At 48.4% G+C, this 11,391-nt stretch overlaps 1 protein-coding gene across 4 annotated transcripts in view; it reads left to right on the top strand.

Moving 5' to 3' along the window:
- Clmn (calmin) overlaps positions 1-11,391 on the top strand; it is a 98,839-nt gene that overhangs the window by 79,845 nt on the left and 7,603 nt on the right. For all 4 annotated transcript variants that reach the window (XM_021178586.1, XM_021178585.2, XM_029484679.1 and 1 more), the window contains exons 7-9: positions 4,302-4,495; positions 5,907-5,989; positions 7,719-9,392. In XM_021178586.1, coding sequence (XP_021034245.1) covers positions 4,302-4,495; positions 5,907-5,989; positions 7,719-9,392 — 1,951 coding nt within the window. The remainder of the gene's footprint in view (positions 1-4,301; positions 4,496-5,906; positions 5,990-7,718; positions 9,393-11,391) is intronic.

Raw genomic sequence — 11,391 nt, 5'->3', positions numbered from 1 at the left:
AAAAGATTTATTTTATTAATATATGTAAGTACACTGTAGCTGTCTTCAGACACTCCAGAAGAGGGAGTCAGATCTTGTTGCGGACAGTTGTGAGCCACCATGTGGTTGCTGGGATTTGAACTCTGGACCTTTGGAAGAGCAGTCGGGTGCTCTTACCCACTGAGCCATCTCACCAGCCCCTCTTACCATTTCCTAAGTTCAGTTATAGAAATCTTCTGCCAGGCTTTTTTTTTTTTTTTTTGAACACTGATCTCTTTATTTTAATATAAAGCAATTCATTAAAATTTTCTTCATACTTCACAGGAAAAAAATGTGCTCTTTTACAACTAATGTTGTATTTCTTAAAAATAAGAACATTTAATGATCTTTTAAAAAAAATGTGAATCCTTGCTGTTTTTGAGCCAAACAAAAATATTGGATGAAGAGTGAGAGAGAAAGCTTCAAATGCAAGGATGAGAATGCCAGGCTCTAGATGGTAATCCCAGCCTTTTCTGCCAGGCTTTTTACTGCCCTGGGCCTTGGTCAGAGGTGTCAGGCTAGTGTAGAGGAAGCCACACCTACTTGGGGATACTCCACCTCCTCTGTGTACAGCCTAGGGGGGTAGTTGCTGGTGTCTCACTTGCCTGTCTGAGCCTCCTATTTAATAGTGACACCGTTCATTGCCTTCCAAGACAGTTGTGACACAATCGTGGAGAGAAGCTCGCACCTCACCTAAAAGGCTACTTAATACATTTCTTCCGGGAAGAGGAGATGCAACAGAGGCTAGACCTGGGGGTGGGGGGTTAATGGAGGAAGTTAAATGTGAGTGATTAGAATAGATGACTGTGAAAAACCAGGAAAGGTTTAAGAATAAATCAAGTCGGAGAGTTCACTGTCAGGAGCCCTGTGCATGAGGCAGAGGGATGGCGGCTGGGGGATTGAGAGCATCTTGTGCTCCCCTCATGGCATGCCCATGTGACTCTTGGACAAGTGCATGTGACAGCTGCAGGTGACTTTGGCTTGGTTCACAGCCTTACTAAGCATTGTCTTGATGACTGCTGGGTCCCTGGCTTTGAAAATGTACTCTGAGTAGGTCACAGGAGCCAAGGCTTACAGGAGCTCCGCCTTTAGGGTTTGTAACCTGTGGAAGACTGAAGTTATTTCTACATTAAAAAGGTGTTAGATTTTATTAATTCTGTGAGCATGATAAGAAATGAAAGGACTTTACATAGAGAGCCAACACCTCCAGGCATGTCCCTCACTGTGAAAGTTATGGTGTTAGGGCCAGGGAGATGGCTCAGTGGATAAGATACATGCTGGGTGTAGTAGTCTACCTGAGGCTAAGGTAGAGATTTATATTAATTACAGTGACAAAGGAAGTCTCAAAAAAGCCCAGCCAGAGACTTTGGTCTCTGATTAAGTCTCATGAAGAGCACTTGGAAGAAGCGCAGCAAGCTTAGAAAGGAAAAATAGAAAATATATGGTTCAAGCATTAAAGGGGCACCGGGAAGTGAGATGGAGCCAAATCCTGTGTTCAAGGATATTAAATTGAATTAAGGAAGGGGTGATGTTGGGGCAAGATCCCACCCAACTAAATTTAGGTCCAGGCATGGGAGTATAAGCTTTTAATCCCAGGAGGCAAAGGCAAGCAAATCTCTGAATTCAAGGCCAGCCTGGTACAGAGCAAGTTCCAAATAAAGTAAAATGTAAAGCCATGCATAGTGGGCCACACCTTCAATCCCAGCGTTTAGGAGACACGTATGCAGATCTCTGAGTTCAAAGTCAGTCTACAGAGCAAGTTCCAGGACAGCTAATCTTAGACAATGAAGAAATTGGAAAATAGAAAGCTGGTGATAAACTGGATGTGGTGGCACACACCTTTAATCCCAGCACTCGGGAGGCAGAGGCAGGCGGATTTCTGAGTTCAAGGACAGCCTGGTCTACAAAGTGAGTTTCAGGACAGCCAGGGCTATACAGAGAAACCTTGTCTTGAAAAACCAAACCAAAACAAAACAAAAAACAAAAAAACAACGAAAGCTGGTGATAGTAATAGAACGAGGGGGCCATGTTCTAGCCCCAGCAAGCAGCAGAACTCAGCAGCTTTGACCATTTGGCTCTGGCTTTAGAGTGGAGAAGAGAAGTAGACTACTAGGACAATTGGTGCTGGTTAGCTGGAGCTGAGAAATTAGCAGCAATCAAAAAAAGACCAGCATCACTGAGGTGAAATCTTCTGGGATGTGTTTTCTGAGAGCACAAAGAAGTTGTGTTCCAGAGATAGTCAAGGTTGTACCTCGGGCTGCAGCTGGACTTGGTAATGTGAAAGAGTCACCCCAGTGGTACTGGTTTTGAAGGCATGAAGGGTCATGAAGAACAGCTGAGGCTTGGCACTGTGAGAGGCCATGGAAGGCCATTGGTGAAGGTGCAGCCTCAGTTGCAGTTGAAGGCCCAGGACTGAAGGGATGCAAAGGAGTTGAGGCTTGGTATCGTGAAGAGAGCCTGTGAAAGGCTATTGGTGAAGTCTAGTTACAGTGGAAGACTCCAGTGTATTGGAGATGCCAGTACCATGGGATGACCACCAAGGATAACAGCAGCAGTGGAGTGGAGTCAACCAGAGCCTAGAGTGCTACAGACGGCAGAGCTGCAGAAGTGACGCCAACCCCTTGGAGGAGCTCAGAAGATCATGTGTGTATCCCAGACATTGAAACAAGAAGCTATAACATTGAAGTTGCCTTGGAGACCCCAAGATATTCGAGATGCCAGAGCCATGAGTTATCTGCTGAGAAAAGCTGCTAGCAGGGAGTGGTAGCAGCCCAGGAGAAAGAAGTTCGTTGCAGTCAACAAAGATGAAAAGGGACTTGGAGATCTGAAGATTGCTTTGACATCAGACATGGAGATGCAGAATTTGGAATCTGCCCAGCTGGTTTCCTATCTTTTTGGGGGGATTACAGTTAAGTGATTGGATGAATTTCAGAAGAGACTTTGAGCTTTGGACTTTTAACATTGTTGAGAGTGATAGAGACTATGAGGACTTTTGAAGTTGAGTCCAATTTAGTCAAATGTATTTTTCATTATGCCATGTTTAGGCATGGCCCCCTTAGACTCATATGTTTGAACAAGCCTATGGGGGCCAGGGAGTGGGATACAGTGCTTTGAATATGGTTGGCCCAGGGAGTGGCACTATTTAGAAGTGTGGCTCTATTGGAGTAGGTGTGTCATTGTGGGCGTGGGCTTTAAGATCTTCATCCTAGCTTCCTGGAAGCCAGTATTCTCCTAGCAGCCTTCAGATGAAGATGTAGAACTCTTAGCTCCTTAGGCCTGCCTGGATGCTGCCATGCTCCCACCTTGATAATCTACTGAACCTCTGAACCTGTAAGCCAGCCCCGATTAAATGTTGTCCTCATAAGACTTGACTTGGCCATGGTGTCTGTTCACAGCAGTAAAACCCTAACTACAACCCTGGGTAAGCATGAAGACCAAAGTTTTTATTTCCAGCACCCACAGGCTTAGTGGCCCATCTGTAATACAAGAGCTCAGAAGGCTGTATAGCCATAGTGGGATTCCCAGGGCAAGCTAGTTAGCCAGAGCAGCATGTGAGTGTGCTATGGGTTCAAGCAAGAGACCGTGCCTTGCTGAACACAATGAGAGTAATTAAGGAAGTTTCCTGATATGGGTCTCCAGCTGCTACATATGTGTGCATCCACACCCAACATGCAAACATACATGTGTACATGCCTACAACACACACATACACATGAGAAAAAGTTATGATTTTATGTGTATTGATGATGCGGGTAACTGACAGTCATCCCATGGCTCCTGTACTCCTGCTGCACACACTAGGTTCACCTTTAGACATGACCATCCCTGTGGAAACCTCGCCCTTCCCCATAACAGTACCCCACAAGGTTATCCTGCATCCACCCTGTTTTATAACTGTAGTGTTGGAGGCTCAGAAAGGGCATGTGCCTGGCCCAAGCCAGAAGCATAGAGGAGCAGCTGAGACAGAAACTTGGATCTTCCTGGCTCTGTCTCCAACAGAGAGCATCCTGTGTGTCCCCTTTCCATTGTCATTGATGACGTGTGCACTGTAAAAATCTTTTCTTTATGTATTTAGGGACTTGGGAACCGAGGGTCTGGCTTGCATTTTTGGATAACATATATGTCCTGCTCCATTTGGAGCAGGGTAAATTCTTAGGGTAGCACTCATGGTGGTCAAGGTCTTTGAACAGCAGGGAGGGTGAACAGCACCCAGCCCTGTCAGGTCCCCTCCTTGGGTTCCTTTACTAACCTGGGTTGTTGCTGTCTCCACCTCTTTTCATCAGGTATGGTGTGGCGGTCCAAGACTTTGCGGGCAGCTGGAGGAGTGGCCTGGCTTTCCTGGCTGTCATCAAAGCTATTGACCCCAGCCTCGTAGACATGAAGCAGGCTCTGGAAGATTCCACCCGGGACAATCTGGAAAAGGCCTTCAGCATTGCACATGATTCCCTGCATATCCCGAGGCTCCTGGAGCCGGAAGGTACGCTGACTCTCCGTCTCTGTCCTTTTAACTGTTAATATAAATATACTGTCTGCTCTTCCAGGTAGGAAACTAAGAAAATTAAAATAAAATTCTAGTGAAGAAAAAAAAATTCTTTTTCCTATGCTATAGTTGTCTTTGTGCATCTAATTTCTACATCATTGACATCACTTGGTATATGTATAATTTTGTCTCTTTTTCACTTGTAGATAATACCAATGTTTGGCTAGTATATTTCTATAATCTTCTGGTTATATTTATTTATATTGGATACAGAACAGTCCACCTGTAGGCATCCTAAATTTACCTGGCCATTGAGGTTACGTCAGAAACTATCACTTCAGGGGTTGGAGATGAAGCTCTGTGGCAAAGCCCTGTAGATGGAAGGAAGGAGAAGCAGAGGGAAGAGAGAAGGAGGGAGAGAGAGCCAAAAGAGGGAGGAATAGAAGGAAGGGTAGTTTTTTGCACACAACATGATCATAAACATCTTTCTTACCCAGCATGCCTTTGACTCTCCCTCAAAGGCCAGCTCCCACCTGCAGAATGACAAAGTTAGAGGAGTGCATCAATGTAGTATTAATTATCTATTAATAAATCCCGGTGGTGGGTTCGTTACCTGCCTCATTCTGAGTGAAACACACACACACACAGCCTTTATATTTTAATACGCCTTAAATAGCTCTGTAGCTGGGCCACTGCCTAAGCTCTACACAGTTAATCCTAAGTTATTACTTACTTATTCTGTGTTCTATCCTGGCTGCTCTGGGCCCAGAGGGCTGCCCAGCTGGGCTGTGCTCTCTCGGGTCCTTCACATGCCGGCCATGCCTCTCTGCCCTGCACCATTCTTAGGCATGGTGTCTCTCCTCTCCTCCACACTCTTCCAACATGTGGATCGGTTCTCCTTCTTCCTTCCCTCCTGGTCCCAAGTCAAGTCCCACCTCTGTCTGCCCTGCCCTGCCCAGCTATTGGTTATTGGCATTTTTATTACCAATCAGAACCAACTGGGGTCAGGTTCTCAGAAGCTACGTACAAGCAGCTACACATTAAGATGTGTAACTCTATTCTGTCATTGTTGCTTTCCACTCTGGGGTGTCTAATTTGGGACCCCCCCCCCAATTTCATGGTCATCAGATGTGCTCATGGAACCAGAAGCAAGCGGATTACAGTGAAGGGATCCAAGGAATGAGGGGCACAACCCTGAGCATGGGGGTCGCAGGCTTCCCCGTCCCGGCTTCTCTGTCTGGCAGCCAGCTTTAACCAAGGGCATTCCTCCCTCTCAGAGTCTAAATTTCTTCCAGGGGAAAAGAAAAAAGGAAAACTTTGCTGATGTGTGTGTCCCTTCCTCATCAACGCCGCCTGGTCCTAAGGAGAAAGTGTGTGTCTTTGCTAATGCCTTTGTCTCTCTCCACAGACATCATGGTTGACATGCCGGATGAGCAGTCCATTGTGACTTACGTGGCCCAGTTTCTAGAACGCTTTCCAGAGTTGGAGCCTGTACGTTGTTCCCCTTCCCTTCAGTTCACAAACTGGACATTTTTCCTGGGTACTCAAGGCACAGTCACAACAGCTGGGGCTCTGGCTGGGGCTGTGTCAGTCTATGTGGCTGATGGCAACAAAGTAACCTCAAGTTGCTTGCTTGTCCTATTTCCATTTCTTAAACCACCTGTGACATAATACATCAAGGTGGAACAGAAAGCCAGTCACATCTCACACACAAACCTCTTCCCAGACCAATTTGTTAAGACAACAATGTGTTCACCTGTCACTTGAGTATCACTCTTTAGGTACCCAGAGGCATAGTCCAGCAAGTCACCTATTTATTTATTTATTTATTTATTTATTTATTTATTTATTAGACCAGGCTGGCCTCGAACTCAGAAATCTGCCTGCCTCTGACTCCCAAGTGCTAGGATTAAAGTCATATGCCACCACTGCCTGGCTAAGTCACCAAATCTTAAAGGATGCTCAAAATTATAAAAGATACTGACCATTTGTGGCCAGCATGGTATGAGTGTCTCTGTGTGTGTCTGTGTATATGTGTGTATGTGTGTCCATGTCCATCTGTACGTGTGTCTGTGTGTCCTTGTCTATCTGTGTCTGTGTGGTGTGTCTGTGTATGTCCGTGTGCCGTGTGCTGTGTGTGTGTGTGTTCTGTTGTTTGATTTTTGGATTTTATTTGTTTGTTTTTTGCATTTTTGAGACAAGATCTCGTGTTATAGTCCCAACTGGCCTTGAACATTCAGCAGTCCCCTTTCCTCAGCCTCCTCACTCTGGTAATACAATCTGTGCCACTTGAAGATAGGTTTTAGGTATGGATGGAAGTTGTTGTGGTTTCACTGAACACACACACACACACACACATACACACATATACACGCGCACACCTATACATAATCCAATTCAGGAACCTAGAGGCACCTCGGTGCTAGTTCATTTCTGCATCACAGGCTGACAGCGAATGGCGTCACATGCTAAGGATGAGGTCAGTCCCCTCTGTCAGTACTGATGGAGGCCCGCCCCCTACAGCCCCATTGCCTTGCTCTCTGCCTCTCAGCCCTGCCTTGGCTCTCGCACTGAAGATGGCCCTGAGTAGAATCGCAAGGCTCTGATGAGAGTTGGTCATGTAGCTTGATCATGACCCTTCTAGCTTCAGGCTTTCACGGTGAGACACATTGTCAGTAAAAATGTGGCTGGACCTTCCTTACCTCAGGCAGGCTAGCCTCTCCACTTCCTTACCTCAGGCAGGCTAGCCTCTCCACTTCCTTCCCTCAGGCAGGCTAGCCTCTCCACTTCCTTCCCNTTCCCTCAGGCAGGCTAGCCTCTCCACTTCCTTCCCTCAGGCAGGCTAGCCTCTCCACTTCCTTACCTCAGGCAGGCTAGCCTCTCCACTTCCTTACCTCAGGCAGGCTAGCCTCTCCACTTCCTTACCTCAGGCAGGCTAGCCTCTCCACTAGCAGGGTGGAGCAGCTTAGTGACTGTTCATTGGAGTACACTGAATACGCCATTCAGTACGTTGTTATCTCCTTGGAAAAAAGCATATTTCATATTTTTATTTATCTGGCACTTCTGCATTTCAGCAGGACAGAATTCTTGTGGCTGTTGACATCACCATGAAAACTCTTGTTAAAGTGGCTTTTTGTGTTTGTGTTTGAAGAAGAGGATGGAAGTTGTTGTATTTGAAGGGAGAACCTGTGGTTTAATGTTGTCTTGTGTTTCTCTGCAGGAAGATTTTGTGAATCTGGACAAAGAAGCCCCCATCGAGTCCACCTTTGTCCGCATCAAAGAAAGCCCCTCCGAGCAGGAGAGCAGAGTCCTCCTCCTCAGCGAGAACGGAGAGCGGGCCTACACTGTCAACCATGAAACCAGCTACCCGCCGCCTGACAAGGTCTTCGTCTGTGACCAGCTTGAGAGTCCAGCTGGCTTCTGTCTGGATAGTGCTCCCAGCCACAAACTGTCAGACAGCTCCACAGAGTTTATGCATGAGATTATTGACCAAGTCCTCCAGGGGAGCACGGGGAAGACTGGATCCATCGCAGAGCCAACTCCAGAGTCGTCCATTTTATCAACCAGAAAGGATGGCAGGAGGTCCAACTCTTTGCCTGTCAAGAAAACCGTCCACTTCGAGGCAGACTTGCACAAGGATGCCTCGTGTAGTAAGGACCCTTTCTATAGCTCTGACTTCCGCTTCGAGGGGAGCCCCAAGGCAACCAAGGAGCTGTCAAAGCAGGACGGCCATGTCTCACTGGCTGAGGTGTCCAAGGAAAAGAAGTCAGAACAGGAAGCCAGGCTAGTGCTGGAAGCCGCCTCAGACAAGGCCCCCGAAAGCGCGGTCGATGGTCTGGATGCTGTGCCCCAGGATGCTCAGCCTTCTCAGGACTCCTCCTTCTGTAATGGCACTGTAGAGAGCCCATCCAGCCAAGGTGAGAAAGGCCCTCCTCCACCATCCCCTGAAGATCATACTATCCTGGCCAACTCCACTGAGCTCAAGGTCCAGCTGATGACCGTTGAGCCTATGGACAAAGAAGACTACTTTGAATGCATCCCACTAAAAGCTTCAAAGTTTAACAGGGACCTAGTGGATTTCGCCTCCACCAGCCAGGCTTTTGGTGAGGATCCTTCGTCCCACGAGAAGACCCGTGGGGAGGAAGAGGGTTCTGAGAATCACGCTGAGAAACCAGGGAAAAGGAAATCAAAGTCTCCCCATGCAGAAACAGAGTCTTCCGAGTCCAGATTGGAGCCCAAGAAGCTCAAGCCTCCTCCCAAGGATCCCGAACAAGAGGACCAAGGCCACACTTTGCCCCCGGAAACCCCTGCAGACAAAAAGCCTGAAGTGTATGAAAAGGCCAAGAGAAAGTCCACTCGTCATCACAGCGAGGAAGAAGGAGAAGCAGAAAGTGTCCTCTCTGCAGTCGGTGAAGAAATACCATCCACCCCTCCCAGCACCAGCGTCAGCCTGGAAACCCTCAGGAGTCACAGCGAAGAAGGTTTGGATTTCAAACCTTCGCCTCCGCTCTCGAAGATCTCTGTCATCCCCCACGACCTGTTCTACTACCCTCACTACGAAGTGCCCCTGGCCGCTGTGCTGGAGGCTTACGCGGAAGGCGGGGAGGATTTGAAAAGTGAGGATATGGACCCAGAGCATCCAGAGGAGAGCTATCTGCAGGACTCCAGGGAGGAGGAGGCTGACGAGGACGAGGAGGAGGCCCACAGCTCTCAAAGCAGCTGCAGTTTCTCCTTGCCTGTTGACAACAGCTACCCCAGTGTCAGTGACCATGTGTCCCATGTCGATGGGAGCTCTGAGGGACCCACGTCAGCCTTGGGACCTGGTTCTCCACCCTCTCATGAGGACCACCAGCCAAAGGAAACCAAAGAGAATGGCCCTGTGGAAAGCCAGCAGGTACTCTTGGTTTGGGAACTCAGGGCTTCTCCCTCCGTAAGCCTTCCCCTTAGGTGTAGAATTGAATGTCCTTATAGGAGGCTCTAGCAAGTATTGGGTTGATACCAGAAGGGAATCCCTCCTAAAATTTTGCACCCAGGCACCCCGCTGACAGCCCAGGCCCCACTCAGAGGGCAAATGTTATTGTGTGTGAGGGGCCAGCAAGGTAAGGAATGATCATTTAAAAGTAGCCATTAATCGTGAACTACCAGGTCATCTCCTGTGGCCACCTGGGGACCAGGGCAAATTTGCACTGGACTCCAGCTTGATTCTTAGAACCCCTGTTCTTCAGTTCCTGTGATTTGCTATGGATTGTGTAGACAGAAAGAGAACACTCATTCTAGGCTCAAGCAGCTGAGCACACACTTGTCAATCAAAGTGTTGCCACTGTGTCTAGCCAGTGTCTCAAGGCCGGTATAAGAGGGGCAGGTACACAGAGTCCTGTCCTGATGTCCTGGGGAACAGGCAAGATCTTTCAACAAAGGACTACCTTGCAGCCCTGGGAATCCTGGAGAGGGCATCGAAGCCCTGCTGGTATAGAGACAGGTGAGAGAAGGGGGTCCTGGGCTCAGCTCCAGGAGGTCATGTGCCTATCAACTCAGCAATGTGGGTTGCGAACCCCTTCGGGTCACATGTCCGATATCTACATTACTATTCGTAGCAGTAGCAAAATCACAGTTATAAAGTAACAACGAGATAATGTTATGGTTGGGGGCAGGGGTCACCACCACGTAAAGAACGGTATTAGGAAGGTTCAACCCCTTTGGAAGAAGGATTGTGACCAACATCAGCAAATGTAGGAAAAGGGAGGTGCGCCAACTTCCCGTACAGTGGACACAGAGAGTGTGGCATCGGACGTGGAGATGGCCCTGCAAAGGGTTCTGCAGAGGGAGATTTCCTCAAACCCAGAGAGGCCAGAGGGTGTGGGGCAGCTATCCAGTGGTAGGCGTTCCCGAGTGCCAGAATCCGACTAGGAATGGAGCCAGCTTATTCCTGATCAGGCTCTGTCGCTGTTTTTCATCTCTTCCTGGACATTAGTGACACCTCTCCTCCCTCCCAGTTCAGTCCTGAGCAGCTCACAGAGGGGTGACCCTAAAGCCTACGTCTCACCTCATTTCCCCTTACTCCTCCTGCCTCCTTAGCATGGCCTCTGATCTTTTCTCTCCCACCTGGCTGTCCATCCCTCATGGCCTCTCTCCAGCAAAGGCGGCTTCTCTTGGTTTCTAGATACCCATGCTCTTGGGTGGTCCTTCCCCACCCAGAATTTGGCAAGTGGTCATTCACCCTTCAAAGCTCTGTGTCGAGGTCACCTCCTCCTGGCTCCTGCCCTAGCAGCGACCTTACAGTCTTAGTGGGGCCGACCCCACTCTGGCAGTTCTTTCCCATATCCGTGGGGTTTGATTTTCCATACCAAGAGTAGTAAGTGGGCATCAGTGTATTCATCCTTGGGCCCTAGATACCAGTGTGGTACCTGGCAGGGTCTTCCAAATGCAGGGGTCAAGTGCTTATTGCTTTGGGAGTAAAACGAGAAGATAAAGGGGGAGAGACATGGGTGGGCTCCTGAGTGGAACTGGAAAGGCTAAGAAAGCTTCTATACTCAGTGGGTTGCTGACAAGGGAGTTTGGGGAGCCCTCAGCAATGCTTAGTATTGAGACAGTACTCTGCCTTCATCAGCGCTTGCTGCCGTTCTGTTTGCCAGTCCGGGACAATGGGGAGAGTTCTCAGTCTTCAGCCATGAGTGGCTGGCTATTCGGGACAGGGCAGGGAGCAATGTGTTCAACAGTTGTAGGCCACATGCATGGAGAAGAGAGCTGGGATGGTTCCAGAGGTGCCAGAGACACACCTGACTCCTTGCCCTGTTGCTGAGAGCCATTACATACACACACACACACACACACACACACACACACACACACACACACACACATACACACACACACTTCAGGCCTCATGTGGGCTG

This window comes from Mus caroli, chromosome 12 (assembly GCF_900094665.2).
Source record: "Mus caroli chromosome 12, CAROLI_EIJ_v1.1, whole genome shotgun sequence".
NCBI classification, from domain to species: domain Eukaryota; kingdom Metazoa; phylum Chordata; class Mammalia; order Rodentia; family Muridae; genus Mus; species Mus caroli.
The sequence above is the reverse complement of the archived record's forward strand: the minus strand, read 5'-3'. Positions and strand labels throughout refer to the sequence as shown.